Source organism: Mauremys reevesii, linkage group 6, assembly GCF_016161935.1.
Source record: "Mauremys reevesii isolate NIE-2019 linkage group 6, ASM1616193v1, whole genome shotgun sequence".
NCBI classification, from domain to species: Eukaryota; Metazoa; Chordata; order Testudines; family Geoemydidae; genus Mauremys; species Mauremys reevesii.
This window is the reverse complement of record NC_052628.1, coordinates 42330713-42356161: the sequence shown is the minus strand read 5'-3', so window position 1 is coordinate 42356161 and position 25449 is coordinate 42330713. Positions and strand designations below refer to the sequence as shown.

At 41.0% G+C, this 25449-nt stretch overlaps 1 protein-coding gene across 2 annotated transcripts in view; it reads left to right on the top strand.

The window, feature by feature from the left end:
* JMY (junction mediating and regulatory protein, p53 cofactor) overlaps window positions 1–25449 on the top strand; it is a 134973-nt gene that overhangs the window by 3770 nt on the left and 105754 nt on the right. For both annotated transcript variants that reach the window (XR_005600510.1, XM_039544878.1), the window contains exon 2: window positions 23372–23545. Coding sequence is in view for 1 of the 2 variants with exons in the window: in XM_039544878.1 (XP_039400812.1) it covers window positions 23372–23545 (174 nt within the window). In the remaining variant the exon portion in view is untranslated. The remainder of the gene's footprint in view (window positions 1–23371; window positions 23546–25449) is intronic.

Sequence of the window (25449 nt, the reverse complement as noted above, 5' to 3'; positions counted from 1 at the left end):
ATTGTTATAGTGTCCCACTCTTTGGCATCTGTTGCTTTTCATAAGCCCTACAAGATCTAATTGATCTTTTCAGCAGTTAATAATTGGTGCCATTAGTCCTAGGCATCTTTCTTTGAACTGTAAAGTTTTAATAAACCATAAGCATTTCTCTCCACTTGCAGTGACTATTGTGCAAGAAAGATCCAAAATAAGGAAGACAAAAATAGTTGTACAGGAAGGATATAATCAGCATTGTAAGGATTTGATTTTTATCAGTTAATGTCAATTTCACACAAACTGCTGAAAAAATTATTTCCCCAGATAATACTTGAAATGTACAGCGAGACAAAATAAGAAACATGCTGCTTGAGAACTTTAGAGTTCTAAGGATATTTCCTTTGTATATTTTGATGTAATATTTTGTTTTCAATTATAAAGCTTTTACTTTTGGAATCTCAGCTTTTACTACTTGAATCTCATCATGTCATTAAATAATTGTCTGACTTCCTCCCCCAGTGCCCCACAACTGTGAACATTTAAATAAAAATCAGAAAAAAGGCTTAAAATCGAACAATGATATTCATGGAGATTATATAAAAATCAAATTCTGCCAAGTCTGTTTAAAATTATTTTAATAATTTGTTTTTCTTTTAGTCAAGAAATGCATTTTACTATAGAAGTAAGAATGTTTTTGCAGGTCTAAGCTCATCTACACTAGGGCTATGGCTACACTTAAACTTCAAAGCGCTGCCGCGGCAGCGCTTTGAAGCGCTAAGTGTAGTCAAAGCGCCAGCGCTGGGAGAAAACTCTCCCAGCGCTGACCGTACTCCACCTCCCTGTGGGGAATAACGGACAGCGCTGGGAGCGCGGCTCCCAGCGCTGGGGCTTTGACTACACTGGCGCTTTGTAGCGCCGCAATTTGCAGCGCTGCAGAGGGTGTGTTTTCACACCCTGCTGCAGCGCTGCAAATTTGTAAGTGTAGCCAAGCCCTTAGTGGGTTTGCTGTATAGCTGTACCAGCAAACTTCTAGAGTAGACTAAGGCTTTGGCTACACTTACACTTCAAAGCGCTGCCCTGGCAGCGCTTTGAAGTGCTAAGTGTAGTCAAAGCGCCAGCGCTGGGAGAAAGCTCTCCCAGCGCTGTCCGTACTCCACCTCCCTGTGGGGAATAACGTACAGCGCTGGGAGCCGCGCTCCAAGCGCTGGGGCTTTGACCACACTGGCGCTTTGCAGCGCTGGAGAGGGTGTATTTTCACACCCTGCTGCAGCGCTGCAAATTTGTAAGTGTAGCCAAGCCCTAAGCCTTGCTTTACTCCCTCCTGCTTAGCCAGCTGTGAAGTGGAGGATCTGGGGAGATGCCTGTACTACATGCCTACTGCATCTTCTCTTTTATGGGGTCCTTCCGTGTATAGGTTTCAGAGTAGCAGCCGTGTTAGTCTGTATCCGCAAAAAGAACAGGAGTACTTGTGGCACCTTAAAGATTAACAAATTTATTTTAGCATGAGCTTTTGTGAGCTACAGCTCACTTCTTCGGATGCATAGAATGGAACACACAGACAGGAGATATTTATGCATACAGAGAACATGAAAAGGTGGAAGTATGCGTAACAACAGGAAAAGTCTAATCAATTGAGATGAGCTATCATCAGCAGGAGGAAAAAAAACTTTTTGAAGTGATAATTAAGGCTATGGCTACACTGGCGATTTGCAGCGCTGGAAAGCCTCCACCAGTGCTGCAATTAGTAAGTGGCCACACCTGCAGGGCACTTCCAGCGCTGCAACTCCCTGACTGCAGCACTGGCCGTACACCTCACTCAGCATGGGGAATAAGGATTCCAGCGCTGGTCATCAAGTGTGGCCACACACCAGCGCTGTGATTGGCCTCCAGGGAATAAGGTGTATCCCAGAATGCTTTTATAAATTACTCTCTTTGTTTTGTTGTGAACGAGTAAACAATCAAATGAGAGGCAGGCAGGCAGAGTGAATGAAACAGAACGGAGCCGATTGGAGCTCTGTTTGAACTGCTTATCTATAAAAACAAACACTGATCACAGCAAACAGGAGCTATCTGTACCTGGCTGTGAATGATCAAATGAGAGGCAGGGGAAACAGTGTTGGATGCAGGCTGTTAGGGTTCGCAAACATTTTGTGATTTTTCCAATCTCTCTCTTCCCCGCTTCCTGTCACAGTACACCACAGGGAGTGAGTGAAACAGGGGGGAGTCCGTGTTGGAGGCAGGCTGTTTGCAATTAGAGTTAAGACTAAGGGCTCATGAACATTTTGTGATTTTTCCAATCCAGGAAGCTAACACACAGTGTTGGCTCCAAAAATCCACTCTCTATCTTCCCCGCTCCCTGTCACAGTACACCACCCTCCACCCCCCTCTTTTGAAAAGCACGTTGGTGCACTTGAATGCTGGGATAGCTGCCCATAATGCAGCACTCCCAACAGCGCTGCAAATGCTCCAAATGTGGCCACACACCAGCGCTGGTAGCTGTGAGTGTGGCCACACACCAGCGCTGCTCCTACACAGCTGGATGACCAGCGCTGCAAACTACCAGCGCTGCAAACCGTAAGTGTAGCCATACCCTTAGATGGCCCATAGAAGGTGTGAGGAAAACTTAACATAGGGAAAGAGATTCAATTAGTGTAATGACCCAACCATTCCCAGTCTCTGTTTAGGCCAGTGTTAATTGTATCTAATTTGCATATTAATTCGAGTTCAGCAGTTTCTCTTTGGAGTCTGTTTTTGAAGTTTTTTTGTTGCAAAATTGCCACCTTCAAGTCTGTCACTGAGTGGTTAGAGAGGTTGAAGTGTTCTCCCACTGGGTTTTGAATGTTATGATTCCTGATGTCAGATTTGTGTCCATTTATTCTTTTGCGTAGAGACTGTCCGGTTTGGCCAATGTACATGGCAGAGGGGCATTGCTGGCACATGATGGCATATATCACGTTGGTAGATGTGCAGGTGTACGAGCCCCTGATGGCGTGTCTGATGTGATTAGGTCCTATGATGGTGTCACTTGAATTGATATGTGGACAGAGCTGGCATCGGGCTTTGTTGCAAGGATAGGTTCCTGGGTTAGTGTTTATGTTGTATGGTGTGCGGTTGCAGGTGAGTATTTGCTTCAGGTTGGGAGGCTGTCTATAAGCGAGGACTGGCCTGTTTCCCAAGATCTGTGAGAGTGAGGGATCATCTTTAAGGATAGGTTGTAAATCTTTGATGATGCGCTGGAGAGGTTTTAGTTGGGGGCTGTAGGTGATGGCTAGTGGCGTTCTGTTATTTTCTTTTTTAGGCCTGTCCTGTAGTAGGTGGCTTCTGGGTACTCTTCTGGCTCTGTCAATCTGTTTTTTCACTTCAGCAGGTGGGTATTGTAGTTTTAAGGATGCTTGATATCAATGCTTAAAACTAAAAAAGTTTTTTTTCCTCCTGCTGATGATAGCTCATCTCAATTGATTAGACTCTTCCTATTGGTATGCATACTTCCACCTTTTCATGTTCTCTGTATGTATAAATATCTCCTGTCTGTGTGTTCCATTCTGTGCATCCGAAGAAATGAGCTGTAGCTCACGAAAGCTCATGCTAAAATAAATTTGTTAGTCTTTAAGGTGCCACAAGTACTCCTGTTCTTTCTTCAGTGTATAGTTTCTTTGCCTTTCTCTGCTACTGCTCCTATCTCTTCTTAACTGCAGCAGGGTGAAACTGACACTCTTGACTGTTGCACTGCTGCCAGCAAGGCTCTGAATTGTATTTGTGAAACTGGCTAGAACTTGTTAATTTCATCCTGCTACTGCTTGGTAAAGTTACCATCAGCAGTTGAAGGGGCATTGCAGTAGTCTACTAGCACATGCAGGAAGATCACTCTGCTTCATTTGTTTACAGTCTGTTTATATTTGGGTTATTTTCATGACCTTAAGGTCTAGAAACAATTTTAATGAAAGCTTAAAGTCAGAAGTTCTCTTATCTGCTGTGGCTAGTTTACCACTGTTTTGAGGCTAATGGATTTTATTTTAATCTCTTCCTCAGTTTAGTACACACGCAGAGTGCTTTACTAAGCAACTGGATTGTTTTATAGATCTTAATTTTTCAGCTCTTGGTTTAATTTTGCTTTTGATTCAAAGTGGCAGACCTTAAAAAAAAATCTTCTGTCTGAAGTCTTATGTACTATTGATATAAATAACTAAGGTTGCTATCACTGAAACCCCGCCCCCCCCATTTGCAAACATCTTGTATTTGATAATAGTGCATGTGGTCAGTCATACTATTTGTAGAATCAGAGAATTTCTTTTAGATGTGGTTGGCCTTTTATGTGACCATAGAGGAGAGAAACAAACAAAAAGTCAAGTCACAATATTGCCAGTGAATTATTTCACATCTTGCAGTTGATTAGATTTAACAGTGTTGCTTTAAAGGGATGCTGTCAATGTAGGAGTTAATGTGTCAACTTCAGTGTAAAACAATTCAAATAGTAGTTAACAACTTGTAAGGATTCTGTCTCATGCACATTTGAATGTTTTTGCTTCTGGTAAAGGAAGCATTCTGCAGTGAAAGCAGTATAGTGAGAAAGTGATGTTTGCATGATAATTCCAGTAATTTAAAAACTAAACCGTAGTTATTTGACTGCTTACTAACAATTTGGATTTAGCTTTGACGTAAATGGGTATCTGTTAAATATGTAGCCATGCACTCTCTCTCTTCTCATAGTTCAGTGCCCTGCTGTTTAAAGCAGAACATTCCCCTGTTATATCCATTCTGGATTATCAAATAGTTTGTGTATAAAATCATAGCGCTTGAATACTGCAGAAGATAAAGATAAATCCTGTCTAGTAACTGTAATGGTTAAATCTGAAAGATTTGCAAGACTTCTTGTAAGAGGAATAAAACATACCTTTTGTTTTATACTTCTCTTTGATTTGAAATTCAGAGGGTTCATTATTCTGAACATTCTATATCAGTGGTTCTCAAACTTGCGCTGCCGCTTGTTCAGGGAAAGCCCCTGGTGGGCTGGGCTGGTTTGTTTACCTGCTGCGTCTGCGGGTTCGGCTGATCGTGGTTCCCACTGGCCACGGTTTGCTGCTTCAGGCCAATGGGGGCTGCAGGAAGGGCGGCCAGCATGTCCCTCGGCCCGTGCTGCTTCCTGCAGCCCCCATTGGCCTGGAGCGGCGAACCACGGCCAGTGGGAGTCACAATTGGCCAAACCTGCAGACGCAGCAGGTAAACAAACCAGCCCAGCCCACCAGGGGCTTTCCCTGAACAAGTGGTGGCCCAAGTTTGAGAACCACTGTTCTATATGACTTTCTGTGGTGGTAGTCATCAGTTAATAGGGTGGTTTTTTTTTTTCAGTTGAAGTAAAAGAGAGCAGAAGAAAGCTAGCATTGAGCACTTTGAAAATCCCAGATGTAGATGATTGACAACAGACCTCAAATACTTGTTGGCGATAGTTTTATTAGAAACCAATATTGTTGGTCTGCAGTCTTGATTCAATACTGAATATTTGAACAAATGAGCTTGAAACCACTCTAGGTGAGTAATGTAGCTTAGTTAATGTCTGCCAGTTTTTTTGGCACAGTATTCTGTATGGAATTAGCCAGTGGCCTCATTCTATTGTCCACATCATAATTAGGTTTGGCAGAATTTGATATTTATTTTATGTACATTTTGATGGATAATATTAATATTTATTTTTGAGCATTTTTATTTTTATCCATTTAAATTTTCACAGATGTGGGAAGGGGGTCATAAAATAATTTAATGACAGATTGAGATTGAAAAAGTTAAAGCTCTATAATTGTTAAAATATAAATAAATATCCTTAAATTCTCAAGCAGCATTTTCTTCAGCCATCTGTAAATTTTGATTGTTGATTTATGTATATGATGAAATCAACATTTACCAATAATCTAATCTTTCCAAGACCAATCATAATGTGCACTAATTAGTACCTAGTTGGGAGCCCTAGCCAGAGAGGATTTTTTTCCAGAATTGTCCTTATTCAGCTGTCTTTTTAATTTAGGGCATGTTTTCACTAGCAATGTTAAAGCGCTGCTGTGGCTGTGTAGTCGCAGCACCGGCGCTGAGAGAGAGCTCTCTCAGCCCTATTAAAAAAACCCACCTCCAGGAGGGGAGTAGCTACCAGCGCTGGGAGTAGAGCTGGCTCAGCTCTGTAAAATGTCAGTGTAAACTTGCAGCGCTCAGGGGTGTGTTTTTTCACACCCCTGAGCAAGAAAGTTGCAGCGCTGTGAGTGGCAGTGTAGACAGGGCCTTAGTCTAAGTTAGAGTTGCTATGTGTATATAGGCCCATTGGCATTTTTTTTCAGTTTATCATGGACTAGTCAAAGCTTACAAGTGCCTTACAGAGTCAAACCTCTTAAGATCTAATTTTCCACCTGACTCATCCTGCAGCTGTTTAATACAGCATTGAAGATACTGAATGATGATATCTTTAGATAAATAGAAATCACAAATGTAGTAACTTTCCCATCTTGCAAACTAAAAATGCAAATACATTAACACTTTTCTTTTTCAAAATGAACATCTCTGCACTTCTGAAATATCAAGTGTATTTTGTTTATAGATTAATGTGTTATATACAAGATACATGCATATGACTTAAAATGTTATCAATTAAACAAAAACATTTTAATGTTGAGAGTGAGAGATTAACTTGAAGGCATGGAAACATTTGACTGAGGGAGATATAGAGCGTACCCTAAGGGAGCATTATAAAGAATTCTTGGGCTTTAAGTAAAACTTCTGAAGTTCTGTTTGGAATTATTTTGTCCTTTTAAGTAGCAGTCTTTTGTTATTTAAAAAAAAATGTGTTCACCATTTTGCCTTAGCTTCCTACATGTTATTGTCTTTACATTTCACTTGTTTATATTTTTCTCTTCCCTTTTACTTTCGTTCTGTGGGCAGAAACAAATTTAAACAATTTTGGTCTTTGAAGCTGTAATACCCTATCTTTTCTCAGAGGTTAGGGTTATTGTAAATGTGATTTTGCTTTCTGCTGACAATGTTTGCGGAAAACAACACAAGAGTGTGAGCTTCTTTAAAAACGTACAAAATTAATAGTTTTATGCACTTCATCTGTAATAGATGAATACATCTTTGAAAAAGCACTCTCACTTATGCTTAGAAATCCTAATACTTCCATAGGCTTGTGACCATAGGGTAATCAGAGTTCTGGCTTGCTGCTCTTAACTATTGCCTTCTTGTTCCCAAGCATTGTAGGGTACTTGGGCCAGGTCTACACTACAGACTTACATCAGTATAACTATGTTGCTCATGGGTGTGAAAAATCCACACCCCTGAGCAGTGTAGTTATACCGACCTAATCCCCGACGCGGACAGCGCTATGTTGATGGGAGAGCTTCTTCCGTTGACCTAGCTACCACCTCTCAGGGAGTCTGGACGTGGCCAGTGACAATATTCATATGCTTATAGCCGCATGCTATACGTTCCATAATATTTGTGAAGGGAAGGGGGAAAGCTTCACTCAAGGCTGGATTGCTGAGGCTCAGTGCCTGGAGGCTGAATTTGAACAGCCAGAGACCAGGGCCATTAGAGGGCCACAGAGTGGGCCATAAGGATTGGGGATGACTTGAGGCAGCAGTTTGAAGCAGAAAGCCACTAATATTTGTTGCTATGCTCTGGGAGTGCAGTGCTTGTAATGCTAGGAGGTGATTGTGATTGTTGCAGACAATGCACTAGGAAGGTTTGAGAAAATTGCCTGATGCTTTGCAGGGCTGTGTTTGCTTTCAATTAGTGGAATAAAGATTGCTTTCAAACCAAAACAATCCTTTTATTAAAAAACAACAACTGGAGGAGTGAGACAAAGAAAAAAAACAAACACATCAGCACTAGGGGGAAGGGAGGGTCCCAGGAGGAGGTGGGGTCCTGGGATGGTTAGATTTGTGTATGTCCAGGTATCATATGCAACCTTGTCCTTTGGAGTACAGTGCAGCAGGTACTGTACTTCAGCAGGGCTAAACTGTAACAGATGGATGTTGAGTGCAGTGGGTACTGAAAGTCCGTAGGGCTGGAGTGATGGGGGGTGGGTGGGGGTGGAATGCACTGGGTACACACTGGATCCAGGAGGTTGATAAGAGTGTGTTGGCTGTGTCTGGGGGGCGCATGGGAAAGAGTTTTGCGAAAGTGGCTGCAGGGGAGGGTGAGTGTGGAGCTGCTTAGGGCTGGTCTGAAAATCGATAAAAATCGATCAACTTCAGCTATTCAACGTAGCTGAACGAAGCTGAAGTTATAGTATCTTATATCATCTCGACCGATCCTCATCGGGATCGATGTCGCTCCTCTCCGGCGCGCGCCACCGCCCCGCCACGCGCGGGGCGGTGGGAGGAAGAGAAGCGCGAGAAGGGATATATATCGATATCTAGATAGATGAGATACGATATCCCGATCCGAAAAATCGATCGCTACCCGCCGATACGGCGGGTAGTGTAGACGTAGCCTTAGTTTGCAGTGCTAGTAGCGCCTGGAACGTGTCTTCTTTCCGCTCCATAGCTTTTAAGAGCCGCTCAATGGCTTCGTTCTGGCAAGATGTGTTCTCCTTTCGGTCCCTCTTCTTGCTGTTCCGCCACTCCTTCAATTTGTGCTTTTCGGCTGCGGAGTCACCATGACCTCACGCAGAAAGTCCTCTTTAGTTCTTTGTGGTGCTTCCTAATTCTGCACAGCCGTTCAGCTGCTGATAACAAAGAGGGAGGCTGGGCTTCCAAGGTCATATCTGTGAAGCCAAAATGCAACATTTTACAGAAGTAATATTGTTTGCAACACACAGACCACTGATTCAGTGATTTAAAACTCAGCCACTATTCACTTACCTGTCACTAACTGACTGTCTCCAGGCAAGCACACATGAGCCACAAGACCTCCAAAATGGTGAGTAACCTCAGGGGCAGGGGAAATCAGTGTTCCAGGACCATACTGTACACTGGGCACGTGCTTCTTGGGGAGAGCCAGCACTTTACGGGGAGGCCTTATAATCATTCCTGTCCCCAGGGTAGAGAAGAGCTCCTGGCTGCATGTATCTCTGACCTCCGTTTTGTCCTCTGCCTCTGGGTCCCCCTCCACATCCTTGTCCAAGATTTCCTCCTCCCAACTCGGTCCGCTCTTGACTGGCATGCGAGCTACCGAAGTACCCGCAGTGGCCTTCGCAGTGAGGTTGGGTCGCCACCGAGTATCACGTCCAGCTCTTTGTAGAACTGGCAGCTCATGGGTGCAGCACCCGAGCGGCGGTTTGCTTTCCGTGCCTTGTGGTAGGCGTTCTGCAGCTTCTTCACTTTGACCCTGCACTGCAATGTGTCCCAGTCATGGCCCCTTTCTGTCATGCATCGTGAAACCTGTCTGTAGGTATCATAATATGGCTGGAGCGCAGCTGGGACTGGACAGCCTCCTCTCCCCAAGTGCTGATGATGTCCAGCGGCTTGGCATTGCTCCAAGCGGGGGATTGCCTGGTGTGTGGAGCAGGCATGGCCACCTGGAAAGATGCTCTGAGACCACTGCACTTGTCACCAAGCAAACAGGAAGGGGACTTTCAAAATTCCCAAAGAATTTAAGGGGTGAGGCTCACAGTTGGTCACGTGAGGGCAGGGCAATAGAGTTCAAAATAGATGACCAGAGAGGTGAGAACAGGCATTGTGGAACACCTCCCAGAGGCTGCTGCAATCGATCAGGCTGTAGCCCCGAAGCAGAAAGCTGTACACCTCTTGTCGGGTTTTTTTGTTTTTTTTTAACAGCACTGCAACTGCACAGTTTCTGCTCACTAAGTGGCTTGGCAGTGTGTACACCTCGGGAGTTATACTGCAGAAAGCTGCTTTACTGTGCAGAAACTTGCCAGTGTAGACAAGGCCTCAATTGCTTGGTGTTCCTTCTCTCTTTCCACCTTTTGCTGTGTTGCTTCCCACCCTCTGCTTTCTACTTTACTTCATCTTTCCCTCTCTAGTTTCCTTCCCTTATTCCTACATCATCTTTTCCCCTCTTTTATTATATGTCCTGCAGGGCTTAGTTTTAAAGTCAGTCCTTTCCAAGTTGCTTACAAAATCCTGTTTTTGTTTTGTCTTCTTCAGACTCCTATCTCTGAGATATTGCCACATAGGTAGGCTCAAACTATACAGCTGGTTCTTTCCAGTTATTGCATCTTTTTTTTTTAACAGCTATTTTCCTTTATAGTGTGTCAATAGTATGCTACAAATGGCCAGCAGGGCTTAGCTGTTACATAGCTTTTTATAACTGTAATGTTGCTATAATTGAGATGGAGGAGCCACTGAAAAACAGAATCTTGTAAATGGCTGGACCTGGCAGTTCTCTATAGGCCACTATGTAGTCTTTGTCAGGACACATTTTGTACATCCTTTTCTCTAATCTAGTACACTATTGTTGGTACAATTCTAGTCTGTTTAAAATAGGTGCTTTTAGGGAAGAACATCTGCAAAAGTATAGGCTTGATCCAATTAACTGATGATTTTATGGAATTCTCGTGCTTTTCAGATGACAACATTTATGACTAAGGAATATAGCAGGGGTAGGCAACCTATGGCACAGGTGCCGAAGGTGGCACGCGAGCTGATTTTCAGTGGCACTCTCTGCCTGGGTCCTGGCCACTGGTCTGGGGGGCTCTGCATTTTAATTTAGTGTTAAATGAATCTTCTTAAACATTTTAAAAACCTTATTTACTTTACATACATAATAGTTAGTTATATATTATAGACTTATAGAAAGAGACCTACTAAAAATGTTAAAATGTATTACTGGCACGCGAAACCTTAAATTGGAGTGAATAAATGAAGACTCGGCACACCACTTCCAAAAGGTTGCTGACCCCTGGAATATAGTGTTCGGAGAGGAAAGGTTAATTCTGAATTTCTTCAGTCCCACCCAGATTATCCTCCGGATGTTTGATATTTTTGTTTAGAGAGATTTTAGCACCCGTGCTAAAAAGACCATCTGCTAAAAAGAGGCTGTGGATATAGGATAGGTGGGGTGCCTTTGTTAGGGAAAATTAACATAGGATGTATACTATATAAATGCTTGAGTGCTTTGTTTAAAAGTCAGGCAACTCCTTTTAAATATGGCCCCACACCCAGTAACTTCTTATAATAAGGCCAATTATTTATGTGGAAAATAAGTCTGCATTTCAAGTCTTGGGACTTGCTAATTCTGTTGTCTAGCTTTTAGTGTCACAAAGTCACTACAAATGGCAAGAAAATCAGTTCTTTTTGAATTTTGTGATTGTGGTGTATGTACATTTTATGCAGGTTTGGGCAGCTCCAGTACTCAAGAAGTGTCAATAATTGAATGTTTGTTGTTTTTTCCTTCTTTTTAGAGAAGAGCATCAAATGACTTAAGGGGGCAGCATCAACTTAAAAAAAAAAAAGACATTATTTAGGATTGTCAACAATATAGTGGTTAAAGGAGAACCAGCTGATCTGAGGGCTTTCAAAAACACTTCGATAAAGTCCTTCACAAGAGGCTATTAAGGATACCTAATAGATGGGGTAAGAGAGAGAATACCATGTATTTAAAAACTGATTAAGAGAAGGAAAACAGGGTTAGACTGTCACTATTAACTTTTTGCCATGTTGAAAATTGGGTGCACAAATGTTTTGTACTAGAACCAGTGTTCAGTGTATTAGTGATCTAAGAAAGAGGGTAATCCACAGTTGCAGATTTCGCAGAATTATTTAGGCTCATCGAGATGAGATGACTGAAACTGTCTAGAAATGTTAACAAAGGCAATATACCTTGGAATGATGCACTTGAACTACTCACATACTTTGTAGGGTACTAAAATTCACAGTACCAGTCAGAAAAAAGATTTTGATGTTAGCATCTGTAGCTCAGTGAAAACCTTCTCAGCTTGCAGTGCTATTTAAAAGCAAACAATGTTAGCATGTAAAGACTGGGATGGAAAATATTATATCACCTTTATATGAATTGATGGAATGCCCTCCCAGAACTCTGGAAACTGAGATTTGTTGGTGTATAGGATAGTCTTCAAGGATAGTACTAGAAATACTATTGCTTGAATTACCTAAAACTAGATTGTAAAAGGTAGATCGACTAGATGACCTAATAGGTTTTTCTGAGCTATAAGTGGTATGAATTAATAAGGGTAGGGCTCTTTTCTAGTTAAGGTACATTGTCTAAACTTGCAGAGCTACTGAAGTCAGAGGAAGGTGGATGTAAACTTGGGAGCATAGATTGGGAAAGTGGTTGACAATATTTTAAATGGTTAATTGAATTAAAACAAATAGGAGTTAAATTCATCCTTGGTGTAAATGGGTGCATATCCACTGAGTGCTGTACAGCAGTACTAACTTTTCCCTTTAATGTCCTTGTAAGCATCTCCATGCTTATCTCTTGACTTTCATCCACACTCCTCCCTCCTCAGCATAGGTGATGGATGTGGTAGGGTCATGTGTTTGGTGTTTCTTGTATTTTTGGGTTGCAAAACTTTTCAACTGGTGCAATTTCATTGGTAGTAGCAAGAGATCTGATGTGGACAAGGTTCTTATGACAGCTGGTGTTTAACACAGTGTTGCTTAAACCTGCTTTGAGAAGGTCTAAATGACATGGTGTTAAACACTGGTGGCCACATCTACCTAGGACTGTCACTAAAATAACTTACACGAGTGTTGACAGTGGTGGAAAAATTTTTGCAATCAAAACCCTAGCATAGAGAAGACCAGCATTTGCTTCTCCTCACATTCTGTTCGTTCTTCTTTCCTTTGACCTGTGCTGTTCCTTTGTCTGTTGTGTTGTCTTACTGAAACTTATGTTTTTCTTTACAGTTCATGGCATAGGCAAACACTGGCTGTGCTATAAAATAGAACTCTGATGATGCGTTTCAACAACAGGTTTCCCCTGAAGGAGTATTGAAAAATGGTACTAGTGTCATCTTGGCAGAATTGTTTACCATTTCAGAAAGCATAACTGAATCTCCATATTTTCCAGAATGGTACTGAAAAGTGTTTTCTCTGCTCAACACAAACATTTAACCAGATTCCAATACTGATTCCAGGGACTTTCTCCTGACAACCACTGTTGGTGGTCTTAACTCTGAATTTCCTGGGGTTTAATTTTTGGGGGGGGGCGGTAATGGCAGATCCCTGTAAATGGTTTTATCTCTAATTTGATGATGTGTGCTCTTAATTTTTTGGCCTGGGATAGATAGATAAGGTGCAATTGAAATGTTTTATTAGAACTCATTTGGGATGACTTGTAGGTCATTGGTGCAAGTCATCCTAAATGAGTGCCAACAACATCTTTTGTGCCATACTATGCCATTAAGTATTCTGTTTATGACACACATTGTAACAAGTGTTTTTAAAATGTATGAGAGCTGCTTAAAAAACAAACAGCATTCTATCCCTTTGGTTTTAAAAAGTTACATACTGTTCACCACTGCTAGAAACAAATGCCTTGTAATAGTGAAAAGGCAGGTTTTCCAGGCTTTCAAAGAGATGTAGTCCATCCGATGGTCCAGGGACATCTATATCGAGCACATCACCGGCCACCGACAGTACCAAGAGGCGTGAGCCAGAGTGACATCGTTCTTCGACTATGAGAAAGGGACCAAGAGACTTTCTCCGTTAGATCATATGAACTGGAACCGTAAACTCCCTGAACATTAAATCTCACCAAATGAGGGTCAGTCCATCCTCATCATCGTATCCACTCATTGTACTCCACACTTGAACATAGCCACTTTATGAACTTTATACCCTCATATCTCAGTGTCTGTACTTTGATCCATCAACCTTTTATCCCCAGTCAGGGATATTGCAGTTTATGTATTCCTTATGCCACCCGATCTTAAACCAAACTTTGCGCCCTCGATAATCTGTATACCAGAAACTTCTATGCTTAAACTCTGTACCGTTCACTTTTTTTAACAACATCTTAGTGAAATTTTTAAATTTGATTCTAGCTATGATGCATTACAAGACTGGAACTTAAGTGTAACACTGGTCAAGCACTAATTGACATTTGACTCTTCAGGCCAGTGCAACTTAGGGAAAATTCCATACTTTATGGAGTGGATATGGCAGTGTGGCACTTTTTTGTTTTTGTTTTGTTTTTTTTAAGTTGGTAAGGGTGTATGGAGGTTAGAGACTCTTCTGAAATGTTGCAGTAGTTCTGTCAGAAAGAGATTAGTGGGACTGATGCAGTTGAGGTGATAAGAGGTGTATGATAAATTGCTTTTATCTTATGGTTCAGTGTGGATATCAACCTCCCCCTGCCCCCACGGTTTATTTTTCCATAATGTTCCCTCCCCCCAACACCAAATAAGCAAAATCACATCCCCTCAAACTCTCCAAGTTTATTTTGTGGCACTTTATTCCTTTGATACTAATTTAAATTGCTGCTACCAAGAAAGCTGTACTCTGTGGAAGTGATTGCACAGATTGCTAATTATATGGGACTTGACTGTTTTTTGAGTGGGAGGAAAAATGTGAGCAATATGGGACTTGCACAATTTCATGCACAAGTTTAGCCTTTTATTAATAGTAATACGTTCTAAATTTTGTCTTCTCTGAATGTTAATATGTTAATCATGTATGGTTTGGTTTATTTCTAATTCATAGAATCATAGGGTTAGAAGGGACCGCAAAGGTCATGTAGTCTAATAATTGGTTATTTTTGATATAACAATAGTTGCTGATAACTAAAATGATTTCAGTTTGGAAACTGCTTCATAAATCTTTTAAAATTGGGTTGCACTACTTTCTTCTTAGGGTAGCCATTTCATATTTCCTCTGTTTGAATATGGTGTTGTAGAGTCTTGGAACCATATAGGAAAGCTGTGATCATTTCAGGGTGGGCACACAAGGGCCTGGTTGTGGCACTAGGCATTTGGTGCTCAAGGCTTTAAAGTAGATGTGGTCCCCATAAGCAACTTGGTTTCTCCTTCTCCATGGATTTGAGAAGAGGAAACTCAGCTGTGCTCTGAGTCTGGCTTTGCAATACCCTTCTTGCCTGCTCCCCCCCATCTGACTCTGTCTTAAGATTTTCAAAACTATTAGAACTAAATTATCAGTGTGGTGATGTGCATCTAGGGTTGCAAAGCAATTATGGTTTGGTGCTAGTATTTTGACTCCCATGAACTAACTAAAAAGTGATGGAAAAGGTGCACTTCTTACCTTTCTGTTTTCTGAGAATCAGACCCTCAAATCTAATTTTTGATCTGTCTAACTAACTTCTGGACTTGTTTGGTGGGCTAGGCCTACATTCCCTGGACCTGCAAACAACAGACTTTATGTTGTCTTAATAAAAAAGTCCTTGAGCGTGAAGTCTTTGGATGCACCTGAGGACACTGGCCTTACTATATATTTATCTGAAAATACTGTTCAGTGTTGGCACTTTAGAATAACATCGTCTTTTTTCACCCCTTGGCTTACATTAGATATCCTACACAGAATGTCTTTAGGCTAGGAGTTAACATGTTTTATGTTACAGCATAGATTCCCCAATACTGACACTACTTCCTTCTCTCAAATTCCTGGTCTTTTGAGACTTTTAGACCTGATTCTTACAGGGCAAGTTCTTCTGGATTTATAAGGATCCTGAGTAGAATAGAGTCCTTTGCCAAACCCTTAGGACAAGGTGTTACCTAGAAATTTTTTTGGTTCAAAGTGACTTTGTCCCCACTGATCATTGTTGGAAAAGGTATTCATTAGTGACTTTATTTTTGTTGTGGTGTTTTCCATCTTCCCAAATGGAAGAATAGGAGATCTTGGATACTCTGTTTACCTTGAAATAGAGTGAACTCATCCATCCCCTCTGTTTTTCTCATCAGAATACATAGTATTAATACCTCCCAATACAGATAAATACCTGATGTGTCCTCATTCTGTTAGTAATAGAAAAAGTATGTGACTGTTCCCAAACAAGGACTAATTACATGAGTGACCTGCATAACCTGTTTAGGGCTTCACCTTTCTGAGTAATGTGCCCAAACCAAGCAAATGGCAGGTGTTTATTGGTCCTTGTTTGGTATGATAGTGTTAGTCAAGATTGGGACAGCTGTGTTACGAGGTGAGTTATGCAGGTTAGACAATTACCATCTTAAAACAAAAATACTTGTACTATGCTGTCATGGATTTGCTTACTGGCCTTCAGAGAAGAAATTTGAGATGCATTTTTTTTATTTATAAAAGATGCTTGGTTTTAAACTGACATCTTTTGCATTGCCTGTAAATTGCTGTAGTGACTATAAATTATGATCAGAGTTAGCAACTTAACTAAATAGAATAATTAACTGTGAACCCCATCTGGGGGCATGTGCGCGTGCACACAATTATGTATGCTCTTTAGAGATTTATATTAAGAACTATAGAAAAATTAGTGATGACGGTCAATAAAGCATGTATTAGATTAAATTAGTTTTTGTGGCTCACTTAACCACAGTAGTATTTTTAATAGTAAATATTCTGCTCTTTCAGCTTCTGTAGCCTCCTTGTCCAGCAGTTCATTTTTTCCTTCTATACTATCTGCGGTGATTTGGCTATTATTTGTACTGTGATAGAGCCAAGGACTGAGCCCCAGTCAGTGACCAAGGCCACTTTATGCTAGGCAGTGTACATACACATAATGAAAAACACTATTCTTACCTCAAAAACTGCCAGTCTTTAAGTGTAAGACACCACAAAAGGTGAATACAACAGACAGACATAGATCATTTTTATAAGTTTGTAAAGGGTATATAATTTCTGAGGTTTGTACAGCTGGACTCACATATATGCCTTTTTAAAGGCAAAGGGTTAGAATCCAGTGCCAGTTTTTTAAAAAAAGTTTTCAAATATTTTTAAAACACTTTTTACAGTGTGTGGCACAGTCAGTCAAAAATTAGATACTAGCCAGCACATTTGGCATTGATCTTTCACACCAGCGGCTCAGTGTTGTAAAAAATTTTTTAGGCATCACAGCAAAGGAGAGATTTGAAGGAGAGGGCAGTGGCTTTGGGTGTGTACAAGGAGCTTATGCCATGTATATGGGGCTGCATGGGAGAAAGCATGAACGTGTGTGTGCATGAAAAACTTTGCTTTCTATTTCTCAGTATTTTCATTTTTTCTTATTTAGAATAACTAAAACTATCTGATAACCCTGCCAATTATTTGAATTATATTTTTGTTTTTTTTATTTTAATCAACTCATTCTTTGTACTAAACAGCAGCTCATAATCAAATACTAACTAACCCCTGCCATACACTTGCCTCAACCCCTATTGCTGTTCAAAGGCCAGGTGAAAAAAGTAGACCCTGCAGCATACTCTAAAAGCTGACAAATATGAGGTATTTTGGACCAGGGAAGGAAGGGTATTCTAGAGTCTCCTGGCCCTTATGGAGAACACCATCGAAGTACATAGGGTGACCAGACAGCAAATGTGAAAAATCGGGATGGGGTGGGGAGTAATAGGAGCCTATATAAGAAAAAGACCCCAAAATCGGGACAGTCACTATAAAATTGGGACATCTGGTCACCCTATTTGTACAGCACCTGCCACAATGAGATCCTGGTCCTTGACTGGGGCTCCTAGGTGATACAGTAATTAAAAATAATAACCTTGAAGTTACAAAAGCATCAGGGCCGAATTAATGCAGGGGCTTTAGGGGCTGCAGCTCAGGGCCTTGGGCTAAGGGGGCCCCTGCAAAAATAAATCCATAATTATATACAATTCAGTGGTCACCAACCTGTTGATCGCGATCTACTGGTCAATCCTGGAGCCTCTGCCAGTTGATCGCAATCACCAGACCACTAAAAGTCCAGCGGCGCAGCAGGGCCCAGGCAGGCTCCTGCATGCCGTGGCTCCACGCCGCACCCGGAAGCGGCTGGCTGCTGGCACGTCTCTCTGAAAGCTGTTCTAAGGTAAGAACTAGTCTATTCTGAATTAACTTAACTATATTCTACATGTTTTAAGACTGAAATGTAACTACAGAACAGTTTTATGTTAATTAAAAGTCAAGTATATAATTAATAGCCTCAATGTCATAATTGTGATCATTTTGTTTTAAATTAGGAAAAAGACTTGTATACAGGGGCCCCAGAAAATCTAATAGCCCCACGCCCACAGGAGAGTTGATCCGGCCCTGAAAGGCATGGGGGGTGTTAGCAAGATCCCCATCTCCAAGTCTGGTGAGGTTTATATAGTAAGACTTTTTTGACCATTCCTGCTACTTGATTCCTAAATGCAATAGTTAATGGCCAGAATAGGGGACCATGTGTGTGAGGAAGGCAAAAATAGTTTATCAGTAATCTTGATTCCATATAATTGAAGACTACTATTCTGGCAAAACCTATTCTGTACTAGTTGTGCGTGTGGCTTCTGTTGTTGTTTTTTGGGGGGCAGAAGGGTGGGTTAATGAGAGATCTTCTGGTGGGTGCAGAGAGTGAGGAAATACAAATAACTTAAACATTAGAACATGCATACAATTTCCAATCAAATTTTAATTGCTGCTAATATTGCCTCTGAGGTTTATGTACCATTGGCTTTGGAAATGATCTTCTGGGGCTTGTATGTTCAGTAGTCCTGCTGATCTATAAGGACTTGGCAACAAAAGGAGAGAGCTCTTTGAAGCTGCCACTGTTTGGAGAAAAGGGCAGGAGTATTTAGCAGTTGCTTTAGTGAGAGTAGTGAACTCCTGCTTTATAAATTAAAATGACAGATAAAGCTTGGCAGTAGTCAAATATGCCTCCGTAATTAAAAAAAACTTTAAAATAAACTCAGGGATTCTTCCTTCTTGAGAGACACATCCAAAATGACAGGCAGGATTATGAAGCTTCCGAGGACCTTGCATTCACTCATATGGCACCACAATACTCTTAAAGTGTTTGTGTTTTAAATAACAAGCATATATGAAACCATAATTGACCTAAAGAGGTGTGTTTGTAACACTTTAGCATCTTAGATTTAGATGTTTTATTTATGTGGTTATGAAGATTAATATTCAATACAGAGTAAAACAAAGGAGCAACACTAAAGGCCCTGATCCAATATTCATGGAAAGCCTCCTGCTCATTTCAGTGATTTTGGATCAGGCCCAAGATAAAGAACAGCACATACATGTTTGCACAGACCTCTGTAATTCAGTGCAATGCTTTTAAAGCTTTAGTGGCAAAGCATTTGATTATTTCCATCCTTAATTTTAAAAAATCTGCTATATTTTCAAATGCATGGACTGTTCAGTTGAAGGCTTGGGTTTTTGTACCAGCCAGACCCTATCTGCATAATAGTTACCCAATATGTAGATTCATTTATTTGTGAACAGTGTAACACAATGTAACATCTGTAAAAAGTTATCCATTGAATACTGCATTTATTTTTAGGAGTCAGCGTCACTCAGGCCTGTAAATTCAGAGGTTACTCTTCCCCTTGCCTCTCATTTCTCAATTAAAACAAATTTATGAATGATTGCAAATTTTATACTGAAGTTAGGCTATTCACACACTGCAGTAAATGGGCAGCTAAAGTAACACTGAATTGCTTGTGTTGAGAATTAATTATAGGTATGAGGGGGAAAATATATCAACTTTGTTAACCCTCTTACAACTGTGCACTTTTTATGCACTAGGTTTATTTTGGCAGTCACCTAACTCTTCCAAGGCCTACATCTTATAGAAAAGTACTTAATGAATTTTCATGTGAGTATATAGTGTTTCTTCTTGATAGTGCCTGTGGGAAATTTTCAACATGTACAGTTAAACTGTCTGGTATACTGTTTCCTATTGGGATTTAGAGGATCTAATTTGCCTTATTCTATAAGTGGATTCTGACATTAAACAGAGACTGTATATGGAAATGAAGATAAGGTTTAGTCTTTCTTTGAATGGTTATCTACACATATTCAACTGTTGGTGTGCATGCACCTCATACACATGAGATTGGACACTGCAGACCAAAAAGAATACATTGATCAGCCTGCACCCTAGATGCCTCATGTCCCTCTACCCTAGACTACAGAAGGTGAAGCAGGCAATCTTCCCTTAGTTCCTTCTTACCACCTGTGCAGAACCCCTGCAGTGTCCACTTTTCTTTCTGAAAACTGCTAGTGTTAGTCGTTAGTTCTCATAGACAATAAAGGTTTTGGGGGAGTGTTGTGTGTGGGTTTATTTTGGTTTAGATACACTTTTTTGGTTAGGCTAGACATGGCACCCCCTGTGCTCCCCACATATCCCCTGCAGCTCCTTGCAGGACTGCTACTAACATGACAGAAGCTAAATCTCTAGGATTTAAGACCCATCCCTCATGTGAGGCTTTGCTGGCACTCCTGATGCCTTCTCTGCTTAGGAGAGGGACATATCCCCAAGCAATGTTCCATATGTTGCTCCTTGCTTGGGGGACATCTAGCCCCTTTCTGGCGTTTGTAGAGAGGGTTATAGATCATTCAGTATTCTCACAGAGGTAGTCTAAATCAGGTCTGCAACTATATAAAAACATGGTATGAGTTAGCCAAGTCAGATCCATCTATCACACTAGAGCTCATTCGTCTAGAGATCAGGCAGCCTCTACTGCCTGTTTGAAGAGCATCCGTAGGGCAGCTATGTGGAGCTTGGTGCACACCTTATTGGGTGTTAGCCTTTGGTAGAGGCTTCCAGATTGGGTGCCTGTTTTGATAAGGCTGACCTGCAGTCATTTTTTAATTAGAACCCCTAATACCCATCTCCAAGCAGGGAAACAACTGCTTCTTAGTCATTGAGTGGAATCCATAGGGACAATCACTTGAAGAAAGAACAGTTGCTTACTTTACAGTAACTGTTGTTCTTCAAGATGTGCTATCCACACAGATTCCATGACTGCTCTCCTTCCCAGCTTCTAAGGAGTTCCGTTTCTCTGGAATTCTATATTGGTGAAGGAACTAAGGATTGGTTTGTCCTGAAGCATCCTTTATGACCTTGAGTAGCTGGGTTTAAGGGGATCTAGGGTGCAGGCGCAGCCCCAACAAACACTGCAAGCCGAAGAGAATCCGATCTCATGCTTGTGGGGTGCATGCGCACTAAGAGTGGAATCCACGTGGACAACACATCTCTAAGAATGACCATTACTGTAAGGTATGTAACCCTTCTTCACAGATTTTCAAGATACTTTATTTTATGCTATCATTTTTTTCCCATGTATGGGTTTATACAGTAATATGAACACTCTAACTCTGATTTCATATACAGCTATTATATATGTACCTATGCTTTCAGCATTCAAAAAGAAAAGACATCTTTAAAGTACTATAAATTTGAGTCTCAGCCCTTCACTTAGCATTTGTCCACCAAAACTTCCTTCTGCAGAGTTACTGTGTGCTTCCCAGAATATCAGAGCCTCGAAATAATCATAAACTACTGTATAGAATAATTAGTAAAAGTTACATCCATGCTATTGAGTTCTTGACGTAAGACTGCTTATGATTCTTCCAGAAACAATGAAAGAATTAAAATTAGTCTTATTTCCTTCCTGTGGGATTGACATTTTAGAATCTTAAAAAGTGGAGACATTTAAAGTTGTGCCCAGCATAAGTACAACAAGAAATAAGGCTGTGTTCTTGAGTACTCTAACAGAGGGAAGATTGCTGTGCCAAGACTATGGGAGGGCTTTTTAAAAAAGGGGCAGGCAATAGAAAAGTTGGAGCAAGTTAGAGGTGAAAGAATGACACTGGCAGAACTGAGGAAAGCAGGGGCTTTTCTTTAGGGACTACACTGTCAGAAATGTCCATGCTGTTGGAGTTAAGACATCACTTATTGGATCAGAGGTATGGTAACAGTTCCTGCCACAACAACTTGGTTTAAGGTATACTTGGCATACTTCTAGTTTGGGGGTTTCATTTTAAAACTATAAACAAATAGCTAGAAGATATGACTTAGTTTAAGGGGAGGTTAAAGTCATTTCAGATGTATGGTTCAGAAAAACAAGTAATGAGTGATATAAACAGAGTATAAGCTTTTGAGGCAGTAACACAAAAAATGAGCTTTGATTTTTTTTAGTGGCTGATAATGGTATAAAAAGGCTATTGAGATAATCTGCTCTTTGTGTAGATACTTGGAAACATCTCAGGTAGGGGAGTTTTTTTAAAACATTAGCCTTAGCTAATCAGTAAGTGGCTTTCTGGATCTGGCAAGTGAGTTAAGTTATATGGCCTGACCTGCCAAGGCATGTACATAAAATGGTCTCAAAGCGGGCATATGAGATAAAAATTTAATGTAACAAATTTGTGAAAGTTTCTGTTTTATCTGACTGACTAGGATTATGTACGGACAGTATTTTAAGAGAAGATTGTACAAGTAGTTACTTTCTTGAGGAAACAGTTTTAGGTTGATTTAAGCCTCAAATTAAGGACTTGTGGATGTATTTTAAACTTTGTACAACTTTTTTTTTAAATTCTAATGAAAACTCTTTGAAGACCTTGGATTTTATTTCACCTTCCTCTGCAGCATGGAAGTGTAGGTCACTTGCCAGGATTTTCTGGGTATCTCTCACTTAGTCATTTCCCTGTCATTGAGGGGGGCCTTGGGTGTTTGCGTATCTTGGTTTCCCTGGTTCTTTGCACATAGTAGTCTCATTTCCAGTGGGCAGAAATACTTTGATCTCATTTCAGTTGAGTTTCGTGTGTGCATGCTGGGTGGTGCAGGTGCCTGTGATATACAGGTGGTTGGACTAGATGAGCTAGTGGTCCCTTCTGGCCTTAAACTCTTAAGACATTGTTTGCTTCATTTGTAACCTAGATAATAAAACGTGCTAAAGCACGTGAACCAGAAAGTAAAATAGACTAGAAATGTAGTCCACTATCCTGCAAGCTGTGCCACACAGGCAAACCCTTTCACCTGTGTGGAACTGCAGTGACTTTATTAGGGCTGTTTATGGGCCCCTGGGGTCCACTTATGTGGAGCAGCTCAAAAAGCCAGGGCTTAGATTGTAAGTCTTTTGTGGTAATGCACTTGTCTTTTCTGATATGCATCTCTCATCTTTGTGGTATTAAAAAATAACAACTAGAAAAATCAAAACTTGACTTCTCTCTTATTTTGTCTAAATGGAGTGAAATGCAGTAAGTAAATGGCATAACTGGTGAAAAGTAAATCAGACTTTATCCTCCTACCTCCACTTATGGCTATGTCTCCAGTGCTACTGTGCTTCAGGAAGCTCTTGGAAAGCAGTGATGACTTTGACTCTGGATGTTCAGTAATCAAAGGGCTGTTCAGACTTGTCTGGCTTAGTTCCTTGCTTAGTATGGCAACTTGCACCATGGAACCTTTTCATGTCTAAGTGGATCGGGGGGAGGGGGGAAGGAGAGGGTTAGGGTGGGGACTGGCCATTAGCTGCAAGTAGCCATCAAATTTGTTAGCAGGAAATTTTGAGCACACTTTTTGAAGCAATATTTCTCTTATCTTTTTATAGCTGTTGGAAAAACATAAGAATACAGAAAGTATGGTAGAGCTGCTTGAACTGTATCAAATGGAAGATGAAGCCTACAGTAGTCTTGCAGAAGCCACCACAGAACTGTACCAATACCTACTACAGCCATTCCGAGATATGAGGGAACTTGCAATGCTCAGAAGACAGCAGATCAAGGTACAAACTTTTTATCAAGAGATAAGCCATTATTTCTACTTGTATATAAAATAGATTGAAGATTGAATATAAAAATAGAGTGTATATGTTGTTGCTTGAGAACCTTCTGTCTGTATTAAAATATCTTTAGACCAGTAGATTTCTAGGCCTCCACTCTTCTCTCCCCCTCCCCCCAAACATCTCCCAGAATGACTACATACTGACCAAAGGGTGAGTGCACATCCACACACATTTCTTACCTTTCAAGGTATTCCTACAAGCAGTAAAGAGAGGGTGGGGAGGGGAAGATAAATATATTTTTAATTTGGGGGGTGGGGGTGCTAAAGTACTATAGTGAGGAGAGTCATAAAAGTACCTAGATAGATAATTTTTTCCCTTGCAACCTTCACTGCAAGCTTTTTCAACTAAACAATACCAGTTTCTTCATTTATGCTCACTCAGAATTGTGAGTATATTGAAGAGTAAGCTGTCATTGTCTTAAGCCTGTAGCTAATGCATGCAGTTAGCCATCATTTTGTTTCATTTTATGTGCTTGTGAACATTTTAATTCCACATTCAAGTTCTTATTTAGTACAGTAACTCCTCACTTAAAGTTGTCCCGGTTAATGTTGTTTAGTTGCTGATCAATTAGAGAACATGCTTATTTAAAGTTGCGCAGTGCTTCCTTATAATGTTGTTTGGCAGCTGCCTGCTTTGTCCACTGCTTGCAGAAAGAGCAGCCCGTTGGAACTTGGTGGGGGCTTGGAACCAGGGTGGACCGGCAACCCCCCTATCAGCTCCCTGCTCCCCTAAGTTCCCTGTGCAGCAGCTGCCCAGCAGGCTATCAATTGCTGGCAGTTCAGCTGTTCCTCCCCCACACACTGCCTTGTGCTGCTCCTGCCCTCTGCCTTGGAGCTGCTCCTGGGAGCCTCCTGCTTGCTGTGTGGGGAGCAGGGGAGAAAGAAGGGTGCTAATGTGAGGGTATCCCCCTCCCCCCTGTTCTTTCCCTTCGCTTACCCCATCTCCATAGAAGGAGGGTGGGGGGGGACGACACAACAGGGCTCAGGATGGAGGGAATTTGCTGGCAGCAGCTGCTGTCTGAACATGTTGATCTACTTAAAGGGACAGTGTACTTAAAGGGGAAATGCGCGTCTCCACTCATGCACATAGTGTATGTCTCTGTCTCACTCTGCCATGCTGTCTCCCCTCCCTCCATTCTTGCTGACTTGTAGAGTGTGAGGCTACATTAACAACGTGTTAACCCTTTATGGCTCAGCCGAGTGCTAGTTCCATCATTTAGCAGTAAGGCATTCCCTGGGAAATATCCCACCCTCTGACTCCACCACCTCAACCAAGCTTCACAATCTTCATTGCTGTGTACAGTATTAAATTGTTTAAAACTTATACTGTGTATGTAATACCTATCTATCTAATCTATCTATCTAATCGACTGAGAGACTTTCTTTCGTTCTTTCTTCTGGCGAAAAAAATGTCCCTGGAACTTAACTCCCCCATTTACATTAATTCCTATGGGGAAATTGGATTTGCTTAACATTTGCCTAGCATTTTTCAGGAACATAACTACAACGTTAAGCGAGGAGTTACTGTATGTGAAGTTTACTGTCTTATGGCTTACTGTGAATATTGACTAATGTGTAAAAAAGAAAAATGTGCTTTCTAAAATCTTTGTTACTGTTGAATTATTTAGTGAGATTATTTTGGAAAGTGACATCCCCCTCCCCCAGCGTTTGCTAGTGAAAGCACTGGAGTAAGTTGCTAGTTACCCATTCTTTGTTTAATTAACAGAAACATTGGAATAATAACAGTGTACTTTAAAAACTTGTAATTTGGCCTAACACTAATGGCCTTTTTAAAATTAAGTTTCTACATCTGTTTTAGCTCTTAAGAAAAAACATTCAATAAGC